General features: G+C 41.6%; 2 protein-coding genes and 1 long non-coding RNA gene across 5 annotated transcripts in view; 2 read left to right on the forward strand and 1 right to left on the reverse strand.

The window, feature by feature from the left end:
- The window catches only part of CTBP1 (C-terminal binding protein 1), a 249,873-nt gene extending 231,483 nt beyond the window's left edge, over positions 1–18,390 (reverse strand). Inside the window, exon 1 of one of the 2 annotated variants that reach the window (XM_061466796.1) lies at positions 18,267–18,390. The gene's annotated coding sequence lies outside the window, so the exon portion shown is untranslated. Of the gene's footprint in view, positions 1–12,512; positions 12,632–18,266 lie in introns of those variants that run through there. The other variant, XM_061466802.1, reaches the window with a different exon arrangement.
- LOC133276290 (uncharacterized) overlaps positions 1–26,127 on the forward strand; it is a 380,765-nt gene that overhangs the window by 237,936 nt on the left and 116,702 nt on the right. The window lies entirely within an intron of this gene.
- Positions 19,022–26,127, forward strand: part of MAEA (macrophage erythroblast attacher, E3 ubiquitin ligase) — a 52,363-nt gene continuing 45,257 nt past the window's right edge. The window contains exon 1 of one of the 2 annotated variants that reach the window (XM_061466926.1): positions 19,022–19,170. In XM_061466926.1, the coding sequence (XP_061322910.1) occupies positions 19,102–19,170 (69 nt within the window). In that variant the 5' untranslated portion in view covers positions 19,022–19,101. Of the gene's footprint in view, positions 19,171–19,488; positions 19,508–26,127 lie in introns of those variants that run through there. The other variant, XM_061466934.1, reaches the window with a different exon arrangement.

A 26,127-nucleotide genomic window follows, 5' to 3' on the forward strand; every position in this document is an offset into this window, starting at 1 on the left:
TACTTTCACTGCTCACCTTCCCTTATCCTAAAGTATCATAGAATGGCTTGGATTGGAAGGGACTTTAAAGCCCATCCAGTTCCCACCCCTGCCATGGAGAGGGACACCTTCCACTAGGCTGGGCTGCTCCAAGACCCGTCCAACCTGGCCTTGAGCACTGCCAGGGATGGGAAGTTTGAAGTATTTATATTGAGGGAAAAAAAATAACTATCAACAGTTTGCCAGAAGTGAGCAACCACCTTTACTGCTTCAGTTCCATAGCTCATGTCTGGTGTGGAGCCCATGCATCCCTCTCACCAGCCACAGTAGTTTGTTATGCCACAGAAAGACATTTCTCCATGACAGATTAATGTTCTTTATTTTGTCTCAACATTAAACATGCTGTATTACAAAAACACATCCCAAATAAAAGCTGAACGCAGCTGTTAGAAGATAATTCTTCCAGTACTCCATTATACAGAAAAAGAAAAAGCTACGAAGTTTCTTTAAACCAAAACTGAAAACTCTTTTTGTAGCCAATTTCCAAACCTTAGGTCATCAAAATTAACAATCTGGTCTCTAAATAATAGCTCTAATTCCTGTTGGTCTAATTATCACAGGTCTGATTATTACCTGTTCTAGTTGAGAAAAGGACTTTATGTCAGCCAGACTTCTATTAAAAACAACACCTCAGTTGATTTCTCACCAATATTCAGCCCTGTATTTTTGGACACTAATAGGCAATACCAGGAAACACATCAGATCACAAAGTGCGCAATTATTTCTGGTTCTTTAGAAACCAAAAATCTAGTAACATTACACTGAGAAGGAATACAAAGGAATCCTAAAGGCATTGTCTTAATTTTGTCCTAGTGATCGTTTAGCCATACCATGACTTAACACAACGTTTCTAGATCACTGAGATTATCCCCTGATTCCAATGGAAGTACAACAAAGAAACCATGTTCAACTTGATGAGAAAGGAGCCATTACAGTAGCAGTGACATGCTTTAATACCAAACAGATGATAACAACATTTTATATTGCTTGGCAGTGCTTTATTGTGCTGTAAAGCTGACTAAGAGGTAAGACAAAAGCAGCAGTTATTGCCTTACTTTTCAGGTCTACATCACCTTTGTAGCTCATCAACTGTAATTCAAACCCATTAAAACTACAGAAAACTATACTGAAAGCTAGAAACGTGACTGTTAAATTAACCCATGCCTCAATCAGCATCAGATACAACAACAGTTTTAGATGTTAAACTGAATCCACAAGAGAAAACTACATCTTTAAGTTACACTTCCTCTTACTGCCATCTTGAATATATGGTGTATACCTCATAATAGCAGCAACCGCTTCAGCCAGGAGACCCAAGCCCTTTCAGCGAGATCCAAGCCCTGTTTTAACACAAACTTGTGTAACATCTGTGGGTTTATGTGATCTTTTTTTCAATGACCAAAGAAAAATCCAGAGATCTCCAGCATCAACTCCTCGCCAAAAAAGCATTTTTCCCCCAGAGAAGCATACATCTCTCTAAAGCGCATGCCCACAACCATCTTCCACCTTCCTAAATTTGATCTGGAATTAGAACTAAACATAATGGTTGCTTCAATGTTATAAAATCAAGTACAAACCTCATCCTCCAAAACCGAAGGGGGGGGGGGGGGAGGGGAGGGAACAAATTCTTTTCCCCTCTACCCCTCTCAGAACTTACTGAAATACTTAAAGCAACAAGTTACATTGCTTCATACTTTGAATATAGCATAATCCTTAACACAAAATTCGCATGGATGCAATGATCCACAGTGAAGACGGTCTACATTTGAAACATAGAGAATTGAAAACTGATGGCATCCTTTAGGTTTTTTCTGCTTTCACTTGTGAAGTTTGTAGTAGGGTTAACAAAAATTGACTAAGTTCAGTCTTCTTTCTGTCTCCTTTCCTTATCCCTCCACTCCTAAACTAAGAACATAGTAAAAAAAAAAAATACATGTTTGGGTCAATATCAAATATTTTCTTTAGCATCAAACTGTGAGACACATGTTATAACATCACAGATTAAACATGAAGGAGCCCAGCACACTTTATTGCATTATTGATCTTACAACACGTATTTTTTCAATGTCTATCATGAAGGTTTTATTCTCTATAGGCCTGGGTTTAGAAAACAAAAATAAGCAAATACAAGTAATTAGTAGTTTATTTCAAATCTTCTTGCAATAGTAACCCCACAGTCAAAAGAACAGCAAAAGAAAATCATGCCCAGTTTGACAAACAGTAGCCACAAAAATAAGGTGGCACTTTCACAATCCCTCCTGCTCTATAATCTAAATGACTATCACATCCTCACCAGTTAAGGGACTTCTTCCAAATATCAGATAACCATCACTAAACAGGAGAGCATGTTGCACCAACTCTCACTATTTGAATACATAGCTGTATTTCCAGACTTAGTGAATTTTCTGCTCTGCTTAAATATGCTGAGGTCTTAGCAAGCAATCCATTCACACACCACATGGAAGGGAGAAGACAGACGCTAATGGTTAGAGTTGTAGCACTAAAAGCAGTTGGTGAAAAGATGCCAGATGTTTTCTCTGGAGAAGAGGTAGGAACATATAGATCACCAGGTGCCACCAGGACACAACTTGCTACTGAATACTGTTTGCTCTGAAGGAGCTTCTAGAGATACTGAAGCATTCCTCTCTAAGCCTCTACAGGGTACAGACATTGACAAGGCTAAATCTTCTTTCTTACCAGTGTGACAAAAAGGTAGGTATTTTTGAGACTACAGCCTATCATAACATTACCTGCACTCTTTCAGGCTATAAGAGCCCTTGAAAACCAGCCTCTTGCTACCCATCAGCTCATTTGCTGTATATCCAAGCAAGTGTCACTAGAGTCCTGCAGCACATGTCAGGCTTGCACAGCTTTCTATTCATGGTCACAAGAAGTTAACTCCTGCTGGTGGGAATCCATCTTCTGTTTCCTGTTTCACACTGTCAGACTCTTCAGGGATGCACTTTTTTGTTCAGATTGTGTTAGTGTCCAAAGAAGAGAAAACTGGTCTATATCTGTGTTTAATAAGGCACTGTAATCAGGCTAAATGTATATTCTGCATAGATTAACCTCGCACACCATTTAGCACACACTTCTGAAAACAGAAAGCTCTCAAGGCCTTTTCTGGACTGTCCCAGGATCTGTGAAAACTCAAACAATGGAAGCTTTAAGCCTGACAATTCAAATTGCAGATTCTTGTTGGATCCGGGTTTTGCAATTGGCAATATGACAAATTCTTTTCCCACACGAGAACTGTAGCAGAAATTCCCCCTGATACTTACTTAGCATAACCTTCCTAATTACTCAAGAGTCAATGCTGAAGAGGGGAAATCTTCAGCACAAGGTCTGCTCTAGGATGTGTGGCAGCAAATTGCCACAGCATGTTTGTCTTTGACAAAGTAAAACATTTTTGGTTGAATATGATGTTACTTACTTTGATAGCAAGACTAAAGGACAGGATGTTTGTTTATTCTGCTGACAAGCTGCACCCGTAAATCCTAAGGGGTACACCACATCTGACAAGAAAATATTGCTGGAAACCACCTTCTTTGATACATCACTTATCGGTTAAAACTCCATATTTACTCATTTTGTGTGTGCATATATATATATACATATCACTTTCATTACTCATATTGGTTTTATGAACTATATTCTTCCTTACAGAATGAGCACACACATATTAGACTATTTCTTTGGTACTGTACAGTGATACTTAATGTGCCAATATTTCATTTCATTTAGAATTTAAACTAAATTTAGTTTTAATTTAATCTTGAGTTAACTATCCTATACAGAGGTATGTACCCAGATGTTGAACAAATAACAAAAAGGGAACGTTGAATTATAACCTAGTGCCTTAACCTACTCTTTTTATAAGACCTATTTTTATTCTCAGTCTTGACATCAATGTGAACACCAATTTGAAACAACACAGAATGAGGCTGCAAACTGTGTCAAACTTTCACAGCAGTGAAACTAAATAATGCAGCCATTACCAGAAAGAGAAATGGATTCTTTTGGCAAGTAGCTGGGCATGCCACTCTTTCTAAATTAAAATTCTATTGCAATGCCAAGCTGATGAAATATTTTTACTATCAAAGTGCACCAAATCTAAGACAGAACTTTACAAATACCTCTTTAAAAATCATATTAAAATTATCTGATCTTTATAATACCTCTTGTTTACATCATGCCTTTCATTTCAAGGCTCCAAAGCACATTCACAGATTGCTAATAGCAAAAAAACTAATTGAAGAGAAAAACCACATCACCAGATAGCTCCTTACTGTAGGCGAACTTCTCAAGATGCTAGGACAAATTAATACCTGCACTGCATATTTTTAGCCACTTTGCAGTTAATATGCTGCCTTGGATGTTTTTACTGCATATTCAATGGTTACCATTTGCAATGGTAGTGACTGTCACTTTTAATTAGCACTGGGTAACAGCCTACTAACATAAAATACTTCCTATACTTAGAATAAATAACTGTTGGCTCAAAAATCACCTTCATAGCAGCTCTGGGTACACACCAGCATCACAGACTTCAACACATACACACAGGAACTTCTTCTAGAACTACACAAACTTGATTACTGCCAACCAAGACCAATTTGACACCAATTATGAATTTAGGAAAGAATGCTGAAATTACAGCAGGAATACTCTTAGAAATTAATGTCTATACCTCTAAAAAAGTCCCCTGTGAAACCGTTCACAAAGATGGCAAACAATAACATATTTTAGTAATTTTAGTAATTAAAAGTTTAAAGCCAAATGATGAAATTAAGAGAACACCTTTCAGGATACAGTGTTATCCCAGCCTGAACATTACAGTTAAGACTATGCAAAACCCCTCACTTTCTAGAACACAAAGCTATTAAATATATCATGAAGGAGTGATACTCCAAGGAAGAGTTAAATTGCCACTGGATATTAAACAAGTTACTGTTCCACATCCGAATCATTTCTTCTCAAACATTAAGACCCTAGCTATTTATGATTCTATGATTCATCTCCAATTATGACACTGTCAAGTGTCAGAATGTCATTGCCTCTTCTCAAAACACTAGAAAAGCCTTTGAACTCTACCCTTATCAATATAATTTGAGGATCTCCAGCTGACAATATTCTGATTCATCAATACTATGAAGGTGGGAAACTGCCGACAAAATAAAAGGACTGGGATAGAAAACATCTGACAGAAAGCTGTTTTCTTGAGACATAAGCAAACAAACTCACTAAGGAACTTTCAAGGCTGTACTCAACTTTCACTAGAATATGCTGCCCATATCACAGAATCATAGAATCATAGAATAGTTAGGACTGGAAAGACCTTAAGATCATCCAGTTCCAATCCCCCCCTGCCATGGGCAGGGACATCTCACACTAAATCTTGTCAACCAAGGCTCTGTTCAACCTGGCCTGGAACACCGCCAGGGATGGAGCATTCACAACTTCCCTGGGCAACCCATTCCAGTGCCTCACCATCCTCACAGTAAAGAACTTCCTCCTTATATCCAATCTAAACTTCCCCTGTTTAAATTTGAACCCATTACCCCTTGTCCTGTCACTACAGTCCCTAATGAAGAGTCTCTCCCCAGCATTCCTATAGGCCCCCTTCAGATACTGGAAGGCTGCTATGAGGTCTCCACGCAGCCTTCTCTTCTCCAAGCTGAACAGCCCCAACTTTCTCAGCCTGTCTTCATACAAGAGGTGCTCCAGTCCCCTGATCATCCTCGTGGCCTCCTCTGGACTTCTTCCAACAGTTCCATGTCCTTTTTATGTTGAGGACACCAGAACTGCACACAATACTCCAGGTGAGGTCTCAACTCCAAGTGAGGTCTCTTATGCTAGGAGAAGGTCAGTTTAGCACATTGTCCTATATACACCTAGAAAACACCTGCTTACATCTTCAGGCTTGCTAACAGACTACCTGCTTCCCTGAAGATAGATCAGGATAATCACAGTCTACAAAGTACCTCAAGATCACACTGCTGTGCCTTTATGTTCCATCTAGAAACACACCCAAAGGAACACAAAAACTTACTGGCACTTCTGGGAAACTTGTGACTTGCAGGCATCAACAATGTCCTCAAAACCCAAAAAATAAAGTTACATATATACATTTAGAACACACTACTGCAAGGCAAAACACTATCAACCAACCATAAACACTGAAAATAAGGAGGAACAGAGGTAAAGATGTAGTCAAGCACAAGCAAAACTCCATCTCAAATTCAAGCATCCAAAAGTCAGAATGTCACTAAAGAGTGCTTAAAGTATCTGCCATATTTATCTATGGATCTACTAATTTTGCTGTACAACACTAATTAGAAATTTGAAACTATATGTTCTTACAACTTGTGCACTCTATTGCTAATTTCTTATCTTCTCCAGGTTTAGATCAGTTCCCCCAGTCACAGCAGAAGCAGGTAATCTTTTCCATACACATACATCCTGGTTTTAAGCCCTTCCACAGGTTAAGTCCTCCCTGAACTTGGCAGGCAAGATGCTCAAGTCAAAAGCAGTGTGACCTACACTTAATTAAGTTTTATTCAAAGCAAGTATCAACAAGGTTCAGAAACCTTGATACACAGTCATGTGCTATAGTCACATCAGGATCAGAAAAGTTAAATTGCATCTACAGGGGTGAACGCACCACCTTGGCTTTGACATCTTCAGCAGTATAAAAATGTAGGGCTGAAAGTAATACAGTATATCTTGTATAGATTAAAGGATTTCATCTGCTTAACTTTTATGGTGCAATGACTCTATCACAACCTTTACTTTCTTCAAGCTGATTTTCCCAGGAGGTAAAAATCTGCAAAATCAATTTCCTATCCCACAGTTATTGAGTAGAATGGGAAACAGCAATTGCTTCTCCAGAGAATCTTTCCCAGATACTTTGACCTTAAAAGTAAACAGGATCTTTAATTTCCGTGCCAGCATTTAGGGAAACACATCAACCCATGCACAACAACCTAAGTGTAACAGATCTCTTTGACTCTGTCGCACGTTCTGAACTCCACTGGTTACCCTCTCTCTCAACTCACATTGAAGGATATATTGGACTTTGTTTCTTGGATCTGTTTGTGCCTGAGGGACAATATAACAACTGCATTAGATCAAATTCACATCACTGACATGGAAAAGTCAGAATGACTGTGACAGTGATATCACTCTCACTGCAGAAATGGAGGGTGAAAGAAGAGTGGATGTTCAAAAACACAGTATGCTTAAGAGTACTTAGAACAATGTATTGTTTAAATACCAACTTCTATCTCTACTTGCCTGCCACAGTGCAGCATAAACAAAGTACAAAAAAGAAGACAGCACACTCATTTTATGGTGTAAGAGAATATATAAGAAAATGCCATGCCATTTGGAGGCATATCAGAAAGCAAAGCAGGGAAATAATGAAAGATCTACAAAAAAATGGTATTCAAAAGCTTTCAAACAATCATTATTTCTGTGCAAAACACAGAAATTATATTTGCACAGGTATTAGCAGTTTACACCATTCTTCTTTTCCTCTAGGAAATCCAAGCACAGAGTTATCTAAGGTAGAGAAACACAATAACAACATAGTGTAAGTTGTAACGATTTCCACAGAAACCCCACCTAATCTTTACTGCTCTAAAGGGAAACTGTCATGTAGCTGATAGTCTGAGATTTACTAATCTAACAAATGACATAATTTACTAGACAGAGCATGCACTCAGCTTCTCAAAGCTAAAAGAATCCTTCTCCACACACACATTTCTTGCTGAGAAATACAAACAAATGCTGTTTTGATACAAGAAACTCTTATTTATCCTATTATTCATGTGCTAAGACATATTCCAGGCACTGTGTAGACAGAAAATACCATTGCATAAACAAATTTTACAAACTAAGCCATATTGGCTTGTTCTCCAGATGAAGAAAAATATTCCTGTCAAATGGAAAACTGCTGGGAGAAATTTCTTTTTCAGATTGTAAAATTTGTTTTAGAATAAAATCTTATTCATTGAACAACAAAATAAAAGTGTGTTCTTAAAAGCATTTGGGGCTGTTTCAACTATACCCAGAACCAGAAACCAGCAAATAGCCACTTCCAGTAATAAAATACCGACTCTGCCATCTACCAAGACAAAGATAATTGAAGCAGGGTCTTATACAAGCGAAACTGTAGAAAATTAAGATACAATTTGTACTTCAAGTTATGACTTCTTAAATTTTCCTGTCAAAATTAATATGTAACTGCTTCTTTCTGGCAACTGATTGAACTGATCAGTCCTTGGCAAGTCACAAATCATAAGCCTTATTGTGAACCATGATGAATAATAACCTGTACGGACTGACAATCCACTCTAATTCCTTCTCAACTTTGTTTCACACTTTCTCAGCATGAAACTATCCCATATACCTGACACTGCGCTCAAAACGAACTTACACAGCTTCATACAATATGCAAAGGGATCATCTCTCAGATCTCAGAACACTTCAGACTTCCATAGAATCACAGAACAGTTAGGGTTGGAAAGGACCTTAAGATCATCCAATTCCAACCCCCTGCCATGGGGAAGGACACCTCACACCAGATGATGTCACACAAGGCTCTGTCGAACCCGGCCTTGAACACTGCCAGGGATGGAGCATTCACCACTTCTTTGGGCAACCTGTCCCAGTGCATTCCAACTTTGCATTGCACTGGAGAATTTACACAACCGAGAGCAAAAAGAACAAGATAAATACAGGAGATTTTAATCCTGAAAGCCCGTAAGAGTCACTGGGTCTACTGAGGTAAATAAGTGAAACTCTTCAGCTGTTTGAGATTTCTTGGGTTTATAATCTACAAATTTAATCGAGAAGGTCAGAGGTTCTTTGATACCAATGTAAATAGTCTCACTGGGGAAATGAAGGGTTCTTTTCTTTTTCCAACATCCTAAAATGCTGCTAACACTACACTCTTGGCTGAATCCCGATAGAACAGCTGAACAAGTCAATGAAGGCCCATCTTCTGTTATAAATTTTAAAAGAGATTGATAATCCATCAGTACTCCATACCAAGGTACTAACCAGCCACCTGATACTCAGCTACCCAAAAAACTTCTACATTAGCAGCAACAGTCTGGAAATACCGCAACAGTGATACCCCAGAGCTTTTTTCTGGAAACATTTTATTATCAAATCAGTTGTGATTTCATTTTTTTAATGCTTTTGATGCAAATATTATACAAGATTTCACCGTTCATTGGTCATGTGCGCTGCTGTAAACCAAAATATTGCTTGTCTCAAAATTTCAACAGTAGATATTGAAGCACTTTAAAAAGGAATTACCATTATACCCTTTCCATAGGTGGAAAACAGAAAGGTGAATTGACTTGCCCTAATCTAATAGCAAAGCAAGGAAAACACTATTTGCTCTGATGCCACTATTCCTGTCCATTAGGTTGTACAGTGTCCTGTGTCTGAAATATCAGTTATATCACTCTTAAATATAGTATATCCTAATAACGGGGGACGATCAAACAATTCTGAAATCCATTGAACAATGAAATAAATTTTCACACATCAGTAGATAAATCTGAATTTTGCTCTAGTTTATGGAAGCTTTCTGCTTCAAACTAAAATGGCAATCTTTATAAGAATAAAAATTTTCATCTGAAATAATAAGCCATTATCAATGCAATAAGAATGTTCAATTCCACACAAATTTCGAGTGCAACAATAGGAATAAAAGCAAAACATTGTCCACTAACAGCAGCAATGGAATTCCTTTTCCTCTTCTTCTTATTAGGACAGAATAAAATTAGTGAGCTTTTGATACTTCTCAAGAATCAAAAAAAAAATCAATAAATGTTGAGTTGATCATTTCTATCACGAAAACAATTTGTAACAAATACAAATGATGCTGCTGTTGGGCTTACCATTTGACATTTGGCCTGAAGTCCAAAACCATACATTCTACTCACAGGTTTAGCCCACACTGTGGCACCACTGCAGCAAATGCAGTCTCCTGAACACAGATCTGATAACACACTCTTGGAATACTTGAAAAAGGGAAGTGTGGGCTTATGACCCAAAAAAAGCTAAGAGCATTTCCTAGCAAACCCATAAGTACCTTAAAACTTGTAACACCAAGTATCTAGACTATGCTGAACTAGCAGTTCCTCTGCACTCTTCCCATAAATAGTTTTCAACCACTATGTTGGGTGGGGAGCAGGGAAGGAACTCAACTTTTAAATATCTTATTAAACATATTTCTAATACATTGCCAAAACCCCAGTACTTTCTAACCTATATTACTAACAACCTGATCATGCCTCACACCCTTAAGATGTCTCTGTCATACTGAATGTACTATTCACTTTTATAGGGAAATGGTCCCTCTATAATGGAAATTAAACCTGACCTCTCCCCTTCCTGTTTCTTAAGCCTCAAGTATTCCAAATAACCGATCACTAATCAGTATCTCTGGTGGTTCTCTCAAAACACATGACACTTACAAGCCAAGCATGACAATCCTTCCCATACCCCTCTGAGGTGATCAGCACAATTTGAAGCTCTTCCATTAAAAGCCCATGTTAACACTGAACCCTCTGAACTCAAAGAAATTCAGAAACATGGTCAAAGTCTCTCTGGCTGTTTTTCAAACTCCCCCAGTATTCACCAGCCAGAGCGCCAAGCTCTGATTTTCTTTTCCACTTCACATGACCACCATTTTTGAAGTTAATAAAAAATACATCCTAACTACATATCATATGCATGCTTAAAAATAGGAATGCTGTACAATCCAAATAAATCAATATTGCTTACTCTTGCGAGAGCCTAAAATGAGTGAATTCAGAACATCAGACTTTACCTGATCTTACATCGTCACTCAGTAATGTAAAAATCTATGCTGGGTTCTGGTTTTGTTCTGTTGGAGTAGGAGGATTATTTTAATATGGAGAGGATTGATTTCATTCCTGTATGCATGAGCTGCTGTTGATGTTCCCAACCAGAAAGATTCCTTTCTAGAATTATCATCAATATATACAAGAGAGTGTTTACTCCCACCCTGCCCCTGTTCTAAATGCCTCCTCAGGGTTAATTCCCAGAGCAAGGCTACAGGTCTCCTGCTCAAAATTTCAGATTTTCTAATCCTTTTCTCCTTAATCTCCATTACATGAAAAGAAATCCATATATGCATGGTCTGTGAGAGGCTAAGTAACTTTACCTCTCACCATAGTTACCACATCTGATTTAACCACGGCTCCGGACATTGAATCATTGTCCTTTAAGATTCCAGATTTTATTTGTGTATGCCTCGATGCATTCAACAAGCATAAAATCCTAAAACCAGACTGATTTTAATATCCTTAGTACACGATTACATTTCAGTGTATGAAACTGTAAGATAACATACTAACCACCTCTGCTATTTCTGTACTGTGTGTGTTGTTTCCCAGGATCTCAGAAGCTAAAATGTTTAAATGTGATACTATGCCTGTCATTGAAAAGATTTTCTGTCTAATTCAATTCTTTGAACGATCCAAGGCAATTTTACATTCAGATTGCCATTAGTGTGCTCAACTATTCTATTAGACTTTTTTTTGTTTGTTTCTCAGGGTAACCAATTATTATTTGACTTAGCAGAAGCTGTTCAAATATTTAAAGGCACTCCGAGATGGCAGGAGTTTATCTAGGAGCATACATGTTGTGTCACAGATATTCCTCTCCTTGCTCTCAGTCGCCTTCTTTTTTATCCCCCTTTTCTTTTTCCCAAAACAGCAGCAAACAAATGAGATCTCGACTGGCCCCACTGTACCGGGAACCTGCTCACTCCATCTCTTTATGTTAATATTCAAGTTACAATGGGCACATTTCGAAATTACAAGCTCGGTAGTTAAAACAGATGCTTCTTACGTTCCTTCATATGCACTGTATCCCTCTGCCAGTATCGTCAGGCGCAAGGCGAGAACTAAAGTATAAACATCTGCAACACCTCTCTGTTTTGTTAACATTCTTTCACACATTTTCTTGCTAACTCCAAAAAGGCTCAACGGTGTTAAAAGAACCAACAAAATAAAAGCAGTGAAATTGGAAACATCTGCGCGATAGCGACGGAAAAGGGAATGAAACATGAATAAACAAAAACATGGCGAAAGTGGCCTGGGGTTGTTACACTGTCAGATCATTTTTCCAAGCCTAACATCAAGGCTTTTGTTACAACCAAAGCGGTCATTTGCATGGAGAACCAACAGGGTTTCTTCTTCTTCAGCGTTTCCCCGCTCGCAGCACACACACACACATACACACACACACACACACTCCCTTCTCCCCGACACACACCGAGGCAAAACCTCCCCTCCCGTACACACACCCCACGGCTAAACGCACACCTATCCCCAACCCCGGCACCTCCACACCGCCGGCAACGCTCCGAGAACCGAGTAGTTTGCTACTAAGACGTAATTTAGGTATAAAAATAACAGACGAACCTTTGGAGCGCTGCCCCAGCCGGAGTTCCTCTCCCTCTGCTTTGCTGTTGCTGACAAGATCAGGCTGAGATGAACAAGTCCATGCTACTCCGACAGCCTCACTCCTCCAGCTTTGCACACACCGCCGGGGGCTTTCAATAATAGCAAACTTTCCCAAAGTTAAAAACGGAATGAATTAAAGGAATGTAAAGCACAATGGCAGGAAAGCAGCAAGCACTGCCTGGGCAATTACTGCAGCAGCACGCAGGGCACTGCTCGGGAGTTAAGGCTGTGTCAGCACTTTCTTTCTACCCCCCCCCCCCAGTTTTCAGGGGGCTGTTATTCAGAAAGAAAAATAACCTCCCCAAAAAAGCGGTCATGGCTAAAAATTAGCTCACAGGTAACCCCCACCCCCCTTTGCATTTTAAAGCATCCATTCATAAAGTTGCAGGAGTCTGTGCACTTTAGCACTCAGTCCCACATGCCTTTTTTTTTAATGCAAATACTCTTTTAAAAGGAGATTTCACAAGAATTTGATCTCTCTTGTGAATTTTGCCCCCCCCCTTTAATATAAAAGCAAATTAATAAATACTTTGACACCTAAAAACCGTTTTGTGTAAAAATGGAGTAATTTCTAAATAACTTCTTGCCTGAAAGGTACTAGATGAGTAGCAGAGATGTTAAATCGTGCACTCACGCAGCTGATTCAGCACAGACAATGGCCTCCACCGAGGTCTCAACTCCAGTCCATTACGGTAACTTTGTAACCTCACTTGCTGAGCGAATCTACGTTTCCCCCTGACAAGGAAAGTGCCCTTATAATCATGCTAAAATAAGGAAACAAAGCATTTGATCTGCAATTCGGGCTTTACAAGGATGCTCTAAACTGTGGCACACCAGGACACTCCCTCCTGCTGCTGTTAATCGCTGGGGTTTGGTTGGGGGGGGGAGGCTTTTTTGTTTGCGTGTTGGGTTTTTTACGTTCTTGGTAATTTCTTTTCAGATACAGAAATAAAACCACCAGTTTCTCCAGGCTATTTACATAAGCCAGATGCACTAATACACTTTTCAGTTATAAGCTTAAAGTTTCAATACCAAAACCAGAAAAACTCTAGTCATAATACCACTTTCTTCTAAGGTAAAAATATAGGCATTTAATGTCAAAAATGTGCAATCGCCTGAAGTCTGCTGGGCAAGAAAATCAAAGCCTAAGTTTTGCCCCTTTTTGACTGATAGGGAATAGTCAAGACAACAGGCAGTTCATTCCATCCTTACAACTCAATGTATCAATTCATCAAGTTAGGCATCCCTCTGCTCTGAATTTCTGACTCCACACTACTGTTGCATACCTAGTACAGAAAATCAAGTAGCATCCACTAAAACAGAGCAATCCATTACAAACATTTGGTTGCTGTGGATAAGACTCATGGAATCTTTCTGGCTGGAAAAGATCTTTTAGATCATTAAGTCCAACAGTTGACCCAGCGCAGTCAAGGCCACCACTAAACCGTGTCGCTAAGCACCACATCTACATTCCTTTTAAATACCCCCAGGGATGTGGACTCCACTACTTCCTGGGCTCCCCGTTCCACTGCTTGGTCTGATCTGTTTGCTTGGACTGTATGGGACTGCAGGTGTCTTGGGGCTGGTATTTGAGGGCAGAATACAGTCAGTGCTCTAGCAACACTTTTCTATCAACATAGTCCTTACATCTCTAGACCACTCAGTGTTTGCTGGTCACCCTTACAGCAACAGGGTAAGTTAACTATAGGCTTTATACAGGAGACCTGGAGGTCTGAGTACTTTTACATTCACAAGTTAAATAAACTCTCTGGTTGTAGGTGCTCCTGCTGCAGCAGTCACTAGTCTTGGCCACACAGCACTCGGAATTCAACAGGAATTTGCAGTTTATGACTCCCTGGAGAGTAAACTAGTAGATCTAATGAAACTCAGTAAAGCAACAATTTCCCCAGTAGGAATTGTCTCATCCTCGTTATCTTCTAAAAGTCAGAACAGTTACTGAGTACCTCTCTCAAGGTATCTAATATTAGTACAGGTCATTGTGCATTTCTGTCATACAAAGGCAGCTGCCTGGCAGATGCTGAAGGCAAGCTGCTTTCATAGGAACACCTTAACCTGTCAACACTGTGCACAGTAGTAGTTAAAAATTAACAAAAATTCTTCTATTATCCAGAAAAAAAAAATACCATAGATTAAAGGTAAGGTCCTAATATTTCACAACCATTCTAAGTCACCAGAAGAATATAGTGGAGGCTTCTACTTGTCCATTTTAAGATGGACAGCACAATCGCCACCCATCTGCTCAGAGGAAGACTGCTCTTCTAGCCAGCGGCACAACCTGTTCTCCTACCTGATCCAACACAGGACTTTGTATCACTGTCTTATGCCAGTCTCTGCTACTAAACCAAGAAATGATGGTGACTCTTAGTCACTTCTGCGATCCCAGCAAAAAGGTCAGAATGTCCACAAAGAGGGAAGAGAAGCAAGCATAGAAAAATCTCCATCCACAGCAGTTTTCTTTGGCACATGGAAGCAGAGCCCTAAGGTTTCTGCTTTGCTCCACCAAATAACATACAGTTATGTTTTTGAAAGACATAATATCTACATGCAGTGCTTAATGGCAGACAGATGTTCTTCTCTAATCATTAATCTGGAGCAAAGTAGAAGACTACTGGAAACATTTTTAAGATACCACCAAATAAGCAATGTTCTCCTAAAGGTTTGGAGTATTCTGTACACACTGCTTAATTTTAACTAATTGCTGTTTCCCATTAATAAGACACTACACGAGGACAAGCATTAATAGATTCTGATTCAAATGGACAATGCTGAGAAATACAAAACGGAAGCTCATTTTTATTCTTCCTTTTACACCAGTAGGGGACAAGGAAAAATAAACAAGATGCTGTACACAAACCCCCTTAGTAGACCCGAATGCGTAGTTCCTATTTAAGGATAACACAGGAGAATTTATAAGACTGTAAAAGCAAAGTTGACTTGGTAATTAAACTAAATTTAATTAAATGAAGTCTCAGCTTTAGAACTTAGTATGGTAGGTTAAGCAGAAGACATTTATTAACCTAATATTAAAGAACAAAGTACAAACCCAGTATATGAATAACCATAGCTGAAAAAAACAACAAAATAACCATAAATATTTTGTTAAATTCAGCAGGAAACTACAGATTTAACAAGCTCAAAATATCATTAGCTTATTTCTTATCTCCACATTTATCACACCAACATTTGTATTATAAATTAACAGCTGCAACCTAAAGTTGAAAACATGCCAGAAATATGTATAGGTTGTATCAACATTTGCACATGGAGCCCAGACATAAATTAGCCGACACTCCGCACGTAAAGCTTCCTCTCTGAAGTTGCAGTATTTAAAGGTTAAAGATTAGACATGCTCCCTCTTGTGTTAAACTAAGAATACACGGAATACATGCTGTTTTCTCTGACATGATAGTTGCTTGGCCATCTGTTCCATTAAGCAAAGCCTTTAACTTTGGCTACCAATGTCTGACAATCCTTCACCAATAATTCTGCAGTTTACAGACAGATACAGTCTGAGCACATAACCTGTATCCAAAATTGTTTCACATTAAATTAGCTAGTTTTGTCACAAAGGACCGTTAAGAGATTACACAAAACATAAGTGGACAAATACATACATGACTTAGTAAATTACATGGGAAATCACACTTCTTCAGTCCCTGTAAGCATCACAGGCCTGAAGTTTGTCATGTTCAAGCTGTTCTGCAACATCAATGATATGGAATACTGAACAGCATATTTCCTTCCAAATATTAGCTTACAAAATATTTAAGACAGAGGCAACTGGAAGGATTTACAATGTCACATAATGATGTTTGTAAATACAGCAACAACTAAGTTTGCAGTCCCCTACTTGACAAGCTCAGGTGAACCGTTCCCTGCACAGAGCCTTAATGGAGTCAAAAATCCTCATTACACAAATCCTCTTGCAGAATCTGGCCCCAAGATCAAGTCTAGACATGAATGTTAATCCCAGGTGTAACTAACACAAATGTTTTACTAATATACTTTTTAAACAAAGGCTTTGCACTTGGTTTGGGCTTGGCAAACTATGTTTAGACATACATTTGCTGATGATGTTCAGTACCCAACTGAATGCTCAGAGTAAACACAAGTAAACAGTTTGCAGTCAAAAACTGAAGAGAATCTAACCCTCAAGTACATGACACTTTTCCTTTTATTTATCACCAGCTCTTTGTGGTGGACAGATGCTCCCCCTGCAACAGGGCCCATGCACATTGGCAATAAATAATGTTACTGAATATTCTAAGAAACACATTTGTTAAATAGGACTTGCTCTTTCAAACCATTACATGTATTACCAGTGTTTTATCTTCCTGCAAATAGTTGTGTTTATTTTTTTCTACAGTCTTCTGCAGACCAGAAATAACATAACCACAATGTTTAGGAAAGACAGAAAACAAGCCACATCAATGGATACAGGTTTGGGGGGCTCTTTAAAGCCTGAAACCACAACAGCACACTACCTGAAACATACCTGCTGACAACAGCAAGCACCTGCATTGAGAAACAACTTTTGCCACTGAATTCAAGAGAGGCAAGTTCGTATTGCTGCATGCACAGCTTCCGATCAGTACGTTTTCACTTAGTTATGGTTCAGAACTCAGAGCTTAAAGATCTGACAAAGTGCCTCCCGTTTGACTGAGGTACCCAAAGCACAGTGAGAAGCTTCACAGAGGGCTTCCTTCAGAGGGTTATGTGTTATGGTTGACACTGCCCTCTACACATTCCCAAGAAAACAGCTTCCATGTCAATAGCCCGGGGATTAACACTCCAAAAAGTGATTTTATTCCCTCAGACACACAAGTAGAGACAGTCTGCAGGATCAACCCTCTTGGGTTTAGTACCGAAACATTTCACGTATGCTCAGCAAAGGAATCACCGCTCCTTTCAACCAGTGCTTTTCACCTTACGGCCCACCAACTCCCGTGGACCGCTCGCAGAGACTGAACAGAGGTCAGCAAGACAAGCAAGCCCTTGCGGCTGGAAAGATCCACAACTCCTTCCAGATACAGCTGGGCACCGGCAAACCCGACCAACACAAGAAATAACGAAAGAAGAAACAACTGCACCCCGCGGCTCTAAAAGCGTGGCGCTCGCCGGCACCGGGGCACCGGCGGGTGATCAGTGCGGGGGGCAGCGGCAGCTCCGTGCCCAGCACGGAGGCGAGGGCAGCGGGGTGGGAGTTCATGTCTTCTCCCCGCTCCCCGAAGTAGCTGCAGGGCTGCTGCACCCTCCCGGCCAGGGAAGGGGGGGCGGCGTTGGGCCGGCGGGACAAGCTGCCGGGCACGCTTCTCAACGGCCGGCCGGGAGCCAACCCCCCTCCTCTCCCCACCCCCCTGCCCCGCGGGGAAGGCGAGACCGGCCCGGTTGCTGAAGGAGAGAAGGAGCGGCTCCCGCCCCGCGCCTCGCCTCGCCTCGCCTCACCTCACCGGGGGAAACTTAGCGCGGGGCCACCCGGGAGCGGGACCCGCCGCGGCCTCCCCCCACCCCGCGGCGTGAGGCGACTGAGGGCCGCCCCCCCTCAGCAGTGAGGGCAAGCGGCTCCGCGGTGGGCTGGGGAAGGGATGCGGCACCGGGCGCCTCTGCCTGCCCCGGTTGAGGGAGCGCAGCGGCGAGCACGGGCGGGGAGCCCGGCACCGGGGAGAGGGAACTAAGGGAAAGGGGACTCACGCTGTGTCCGCTATTTAAACCTCTTCCCGCCGCCTGCGCCTCACTGACTCTCACTCACTCACACCCTCCTCCCCACGGAACTTACTAGGGGCGGCCCCCTCCCTTCCCCTCCCCGGCCAATATACACACAGCCACACGCCGGGCTGCCGCTGCCCCGCCCACCCTCCCCAGACTTGCTACCCATTCGCTCAGTTCTCTGCCCGTCAACAAGGTAGCGCAGTCGGATTGGCTAGGGGTACTGCCCATCAAAACGCTCCCACCAGGCTCCGCCCCTCGCCCCGCCCCTCCCCTTTCCGGACACCTCGGGGGGGTGTTAAAACGGCCGTCACCATCAAAATTTACTTTTAGGTCCCACCTACTGAGCGAGAGAGATTCTGATTGGGCGACTGGAAAGCTCTCCCTATCGCGATTGGTTGGCTGGATGTCCATAAACCTCGAAAATCCCGCCTATCTTAATGCCGTCCCGCCACTTGATTTGTCCGCGCATTTAGGAGGCCCCGCCCATTCCCGGAGCACTACCCAATCAGACGCGGCTTCTCAAACTCAACCTGCACGAACGGTCCGTGCGAAAGGACGGCTCTCATTGGTTGACGCCTCTCTCCCCGCTGTTGCTCTTCCGCCACCACTGTCCCGTGGAGCGTACCACAATGCCGGCGGGGAGGGGGGAAAGGGGGCGTGCCTCGGCCGTTGGTTCGCCCCGTCTCTATTAGGGATGGGGCGGAGGAAGCCGGTTATTGCCCGTCATGCCGCGCGCGCGCTGTAGGTAGCTCCGTCGGTCCGGGCTGGGGGAGGGCGGGGGAGGAGGAGGAGGGAGGAGGTCGGTGCCCAATCCAAGATGGCGGTGCAGGAATCAGCTGCTCAGCTCTCAATGACTTTGAAGGTGCAGGAGTATCCCACTCTCAAGGTGGGTGCCGAGCCTCCTTCTCCTCCCCTGGCACGGAGGAAGGGAGGGTAAACCCGTTGGTGTCCCGTCGGAGCAGCGCTGAAGAGGGAGATGGGGGTTTGGCAAGCTGGTCTTCCTTAGCTTCCCCCCCCCCTTCCGTCCCGCTCCCCGCCTCAGGAGCCTCCGGGGTTGGGGTGGGGAGGGATTCCCACCACGTAGTTGCCCGCCCGTCCCTGATTTCCTCCGCTTGGTGTCTCGGCTTCTGTCGCTACGGTTGCTCCCGTCCCCTCCCCCTCCGCTGAGGGAGAGGGACGTGCCTGGAATATGCCGCTCTCCACGGGTGTCTCCGTGCCCTGAGGTGAAAGGGGAGGCCCCCGGCCTCGCTGGGGACACAAAAAGGGTCGTTGAGGGCTTGTAGGAGCCGGTCGAAGCCGGGGGAGAAGTGAGGTCCTTGTGGCGAGGGGTGATGTGAGGGGGGAGTGGGGCTTGGGGGAGAGAGGGTGTAGGGGCGTGTGAGTGATGATGATGGCTCGAGAAGACCGAGGGTTTCTTTAAATGCTCATCCCAGATGATCAGCTGAATCTACGTGGCGTTGTTAGGAGACGTGTGAAAGGGGAGGGAGTGGAGGTGGTAGTAGAATATGGTTCCCTGGCTTCTTGGTCCCCCCAAAGATGGAGATGAGCTTAAAACATAAAGAGGGACAAACGCATTGGGAAAGACTGGAGGCCTGTGGAGGCGAATAAGCGGAGTACTTACAGTTTGGTAAAAGCATGGGGTGTTCGTTAAGGTCCTAGGTCTAACTGGAGGCTGGTAGTTTCCCAAGACCGCATAGGTGGTCTTTGGCTTTAACTAGGTATTGTAAAGCAAATGAAGGACTCGATGCTGAGCGTTAAGGTCATCGCCTCTGAGAACTGTTCAACTGGAAGGATGATGCTCCTAGGAATCAATGGAAACCTTTGTTTGAAGTCTTGTGTAGGCAGTAGGTCTACCACATAAATAGCGATAACTGTGGAAGGCAGCTAGGAGAAGGATCTCTGTTGCAAAATGCTTATTTAAATGTCTCTCATGTTGGCATATCAACATTTATCTATAGAAGATGCTTATGCAAAGTAAACTTTGCTGTGCCAAGATCGTGCTGTACTTTCACACATTGAGTATTGTGTGCTCTTTGCGGTGTTTGTTTTGCAGGCTTTTTAGCCATGTTGTTCTTCTGTACATCCTCCTTCTCCACTCTCCTAGTTTCATTCTAACGTCCAAGAAACAGTAGGACAAAGTGTCCCATTTTACTTCTGAAGGCTTCTTTCTGTCATCTTGGAGTACTTTGCAGCTGACAGCATCAAGCTTAAAATTTAAAATAGCTGTGAAGAGCACTCTAGCACTTTCCACAGCCAGAACACTGTGAAGGCATTTAAAGTTAAGATCTTTTTAAGACTGTGTTTTAGATGTATTCCAGTTGTTATCACAGCTTTGCTTGTTGCATTCCTGAAAAATTACTGGCAGCGAGGATCAGTGAGGTTTTGTTTTGCTGCCTATGTCTTAAGATGAGTTGTCAAAGTGCCAGGCATTTAAAAGGTAGAGAGTATTTTGGACTAATTCTTTTATTTCCACAAGCATTCTTTTTCCCTGAAAAATCTCAACAAAAATATACATGAGAGAATGGAATGTTGTTTGTAAAGTTGGGAAGCTAAATAGTACGAGGGTGAGACATCCTTGCACTGAAACTCTTAATTTCCTAGCAAAGGTAATGTTTGTTGATTCTTCGCAGCACCCATTCAACTTCTGGGTTGTTCCTCTAACCTTTAATAGTATTTTTCATTGTTTAAAAAAAACCTGTCAGAACAGTGTCTGCTCAGATCTTTTGAATATGTCCTCTTAAATGTTCTTAACTGTGAGTCATATATCAAAACACTTTTGGTGGTGGAGGTGAAAAAGCAGCAGGGAGAAATGAGCATTAAGGCTAAAGTCTACCAAAGTAAGTTGAGATCAAATCCCATTTTGTTCATCAGGAGGCAGGTGCCTACAAGTTTATGTGGAACTGAGCCTCTGTGAGTTTTCATTTCCAGTTTATTCCAGTGCTGTGAGAAATGAATCCATAGAATTTCTACTTTTTTCTTCATTTGTCCACCAACACAGTAGCTCAGATGGTTCTCTTGGCACTCTGGATGCTGGTGATCCTTCCTGATGCGAGTAAAATGTAAAAGATTGGAGACTTGTGTTTATATCCTTCCTGTTTCCTCCCTCAAGCTTCCTCATGCCAACATCACTAGATAATAGTTGTGCAATAGTTCTACATTTGCAGTATGTTCCACAGAGTGCCTTTCATGTAAAAGATTGCTTAAAACTGCAAAGGGGAATCCCTTTTCCATAGCTAAACTGTAGTTGCTGCAGGAGTGGAAATGCTTCCGCCATTCTTCAACAGTTCAGCTCAGCAGAAGTAAATAGACTTGTTCAGCTGCATTTAGGGAAGCTATTTAAGTGTACAAAGTACTACTTGAGGATTTCCCTCAATCCAGTCCCTTCTCAAGGACAAGTGGTTGCCAGCTATTCTTCCTTTAAAGTGCTCTTTTCCCTTTTTTTAATTAAAAAGCCTTCTAATAGAGAACTGTGCTGGTCTCATCTGAGAATATGTAACATGAAAGCTGACAACTTAAAAATGACTGAATGCGAACATTGTTACTGTAGTTCGTTGCTGAAACGCTAATAAACAGGTGATGACAGGAAGCCAGATAATTCATTCATATTGTTAGAAGTATGAATAATCATTAAACTGAACTAGCAAACTGTATGGAGTAAGACCCTGAAAGTGGAAGGCCTGAAAGCAGGGATGATCACTTGTGAAAATATTCTTATCTGGGCTCTTCACTGGCAAACAGTTCAGGGTTAGCTGGACTGCAACTGCTTTCAAAAACAGCCGATCAGGAGAGCTGTAGAAGCACAGAATGTCTGAGCACCTTTTCAGAGCTGCTGTTTGGCTTCTCTTGCTGGCAGCTGTGGCAGGGGAAATGGTGGCAGCAGATTTAATAAAATGCTGATTTCTCATGTAAATGCCATGTTTACCTGGTTGTTAAAGAGGGAAACTGAGAGGAAAATAGGATCATATGATGCATTTCTATCTTGAGTCTGTGGAATCACAGAGGAACTGAGGTTAGAAGGGATATCTGGAGACAGCCTTGTCTTACAGCCTACCCTCAGGGTCAGCTAGAGCAGCTTGCTCAGGGCCATGTCCAGGCTGTTCTTGATTATCTCCAGGATGGAGACTCCATCCTCTCTAGTGCTATGGTATTTAAACCAAATCTTTTGTTTACATGGAATGTTCTGTATTTCAATTTATGTCCATTGCCTATTGTCCTTCTACTGGTTACTGCTGAGAGCAGTCTGGCCGCATCTCCTTTACTCCCCCCCTATTAGGTATTTATACAAATTGATGTGGCTTCTTCTGAGCCTTTTCTTCTCTAAGTTAAACAACCCCAGTGCTCTCAGCCTCTCGTATGTCAGATGCTTCACTCTGTTACTTATCTCAGTGGCCTTCTGCTGCACTTCCTCCTGTATGTCCATGTTTCTTTTGTACTGGAGGCTGAGAACGGGACACAGCACTTTGGATGGGTCTAACTTATGCTGAGTAGAGGGGAAAGATCACCTTCCTTCACCTGCTGGCTGTGATTTTCCCAGATATGCTGTTGGTCTTCTTTGGTGGAAGGGCACGTCACTGTCTCATGGGCAGCCTGTCCACCAGGACCCCCAGGTCTTACTCTGCAAAGCTGCTTTCTAGGTTGTTGGTCTCCAGCACATGCTGGTGGATGTGGTTGTTCCTTCCCAACTGTAAGACTTGGCATTTCCCATTGTTGAATTTCACAAGGTTCTCATTTGTCCACTTCTCCAGCCTGTTGAGGCCTCTGCAAACGGCAGTGCAACTATCTGGCATGAGCAGCTCCTCCCAGTTTTGTATCATCTGCAAACTTTGGAGGTGCACTCTGACCCATTATCTAGGTCGCTGATGAAGATGTCAAACAGCTCAGGTCAACTTCTTTTCGCAGAAGTAGAAAAGGTGCAGGATTATTTTTTGTATAATTGGTTGCACTGCTTTATTCCCCCCCCCCCCATTTATATGCTTCACTGTAGGTTGGTTTTGAGCATAGCTGTGGATTGTGTTATTATGAGCCATATAGTACTTTTGTCAAAACTTTGAACATACAGCAGCAAAAGTTGTTCAGTGAAAGTGGTTCAGGCAGAGCTTGAGGACAGAAGTAACAGAGCTTCCAACATCTAATGCACTGTCAGTATATCAGTGCACAAAAAACATGTATGTGGCACTTCTAGATTGTTACTTGACGTCTAAAACACTCTTCAAGTAGAAGGTTGACATGATAAGCTAAACATGGATAATGGTAATAGTCAGCTCTGTACTAACTCAGTGTGAACACTTGTATCTCACACTAAATCAGTCTTCCAGCTGAGTGCTCTGACTCACTGAGTGTGCACTGAATGTCCATACCAAGCATTCATGTGCCGTTGAATAATGCACTTCCTGTTTTGACACATTGTGCATGTCAGCAAACAAGTGTGACATCTTCTGTGCTGCTGCTGTTCTGCACAGGGCTCTGTGCACCACTCTGGTATAAGAAAAATATGATACTGTGGGAACTTCAGAAGAAGTTTGACATTGGAAAGCAGCTAAAGTAGGAGCTGGCTCCTATGGGAACTGGTCTCTGCTCCACTCCCTATAAAATACATTTTTAAGTGATTGATGAAGGAAGAAAAGGCAGGAAAAAGCAATAAGGAACAGTGTGGCCATAAGCTAGAGATGGTGCTTGATCATCAGTATTCCATTGTGCCTGTAGGAAAATACTTCAAGAGAAATACTCTCAAACGTTTTACAGAAGACTTTCTGTTACTATCTTCAAAGCAAATACTTATCTGATGTTGCAATTCACAGCTGCAGTTGCAAACTTGATTTGTAGTGTTTTCACAGGACAGTGCCCTTGTGAATTTGGTTTGTGTATGTTTTCTGGTATAGAAATAATGTGCTTGGATGGTAGCTAACGTGGGGTCTTTAAATGTTGACATAAGGCAAGAATATCTGTGAAAACTTTGGTTCTTTGCTTAGCGAGTGTTTTTCAAGGGCTGGGAAACGTGAGGAAAGATGAACTTCAAACATTTGCTAGATACTGTAGTAGGAGGAAAATGCTTCATAGCTCTGTGTGATAGGGTTGGAACTCTCACTAGATGACATGGACCACCCATTGTCAATTTTTCTCTCTCTAAACCTCTTCCCATGGTTTTTCAGTGCAGTAGTTCCTATATGAATCAGCACAATAGTGTGCCTTTGGGGTCCACTGATTTAGGAAAGTACTGTTTTGGCAGATATTTGCTAGAAGGGCATATTGGCAAAATTTGTCAGTCCTTGTAAACTTAAACTGCCTTCATTGTTCTCTTGGCCTCCCATAGCTTGCAGCCTGAAGATGCACTATATAGGAAGTATTTTCTAACTCGGAATGTGAAATATGCCATATTACTTGGTCACTTACAGTCTATTACTGCTTATTTAAATAAGGCAAGTTTTTGTAAAGATATCCTTATTTTGATAACCAGTAATTTAACTGTTTTATGACCTACTTCTGATTCACCTGAGCTTTTTTCAGTGCTTGGCTGATTACCTTCAATTGTAAGAACTAAAGTACAACAGGTATCTTGAGTAGAACTTCGGTCATCCATATATGCTGATACAGGTCTGCTGAATCAATAATCCTTAATTATTTGTCTTAGGAGAAGTGCTGTTATTTTAGCTGGAATAAGTTATTTTGGGAGTGGTCTGATTGGAAATGGGATCTCAAGCCTAAAGGCTCCAGCCAGTATCACAGTGTCTGAACTTTGCAAACACACAGGAGGACGGTAACCTCTTTAAATGAAAGAGGTGATACTGTGATTAAAATGAACAAATATTTGGAGAAGAAGGAAGGATCAAAACAAATGGACTTGCTCAAGGCACAAACCTGCTGTGTGACCTTAGCTTAGCAGCTTGACCGCTGCTCTGGATAGGGAGGAATGTTAAGGTTTTTATTAGTACTCTTATATTTCTACTAAAAGGAGAAGAGTGAAGAAATTTCTTCTGAGGCATGAGTCCAAGATGGCAGCTGTAAGCAAGTGCATACAAAATGCCTGGTCTCTGATGTCCCCAGTGTGGCTGTAGCCGGGACTCTAAAATGGCTTTCAATTTGCTTATATAGGGATGCAAGAGAGCTTCATATAACTGTAAAATGGCTTTGTAAAGCACTTAATTCTGTAGTTGGAAGCCTTGTTCAGAAGTTCATAATGTATTCAGTAAGAAGTTTCTAGCAGTTTGTGGAAAAGGATAATATTTGGAAGGATTATAGTTACTTCTGTTGAGTAAGTATGTGTGTGGCAGATGGATAGTCCAAGTTTTCACTGCTAATTCTCTCCTGTATTGAAGTAGCAGCTTTGAATATTATACTGCTATTTTCTTTCTAGACACATCTGCTCTAGAATGTGCGATATTGTCTTCCTAAGTTGTAAAACTGACTTGATTTTAACTAAGGGAAGCTACATTGAAACTGTTTTTAAAATGAACTGGTTTTAAGTCAAAATGATCTTGCAACTGTACTTAGGCTTATAAAATTTTCTGGTTTGATCTGTTTCTTTTCAAGAGTTTGTATTAATAATTGCACTTAATTAAACCGAAATCTAGCCTCTTATCCCTGAAAAATACTACTTCTCCTCTCTTTTAACTTTCTTTTCCTTTTCTGGTTTTGTCTAGAGCATGGAAAATAATGCTAATTCAAGGGATTGATAAGAGCCACCCATCAGAAGAATTCATTCTGTGAATAAATGGTGACACATCTTACATTTTTGGATGAGTTCATTGACAAATAATGATGCTGACTCAGTTCTGAAATAATCCAAGAATTACAGAGGAAGAAATAGTGTATAAAAATACAAAATTTCAGTATGGAAATACTTAAT

The sequence above is a fragment of the Pezoporus flaviventris genome, unplaced genomic scaffold (genome assembly GCF_033815535.1).
Source record: "Pezoporus flaviventris isolate CSIRO_AGI_PZ_B2104156 unplaced genomic scaffold, CSIRO_AGI_Pfla_v1 ptg000002l, whole genome shotgun sequence".
Classification (NCBI taxonomy): domain Eukaryota; kingdom Metazoa; phylum Chordata; class Aves; order Psittaciformes; family Psittacidae; genus Pezoporus; species Pezoporus flaviventris.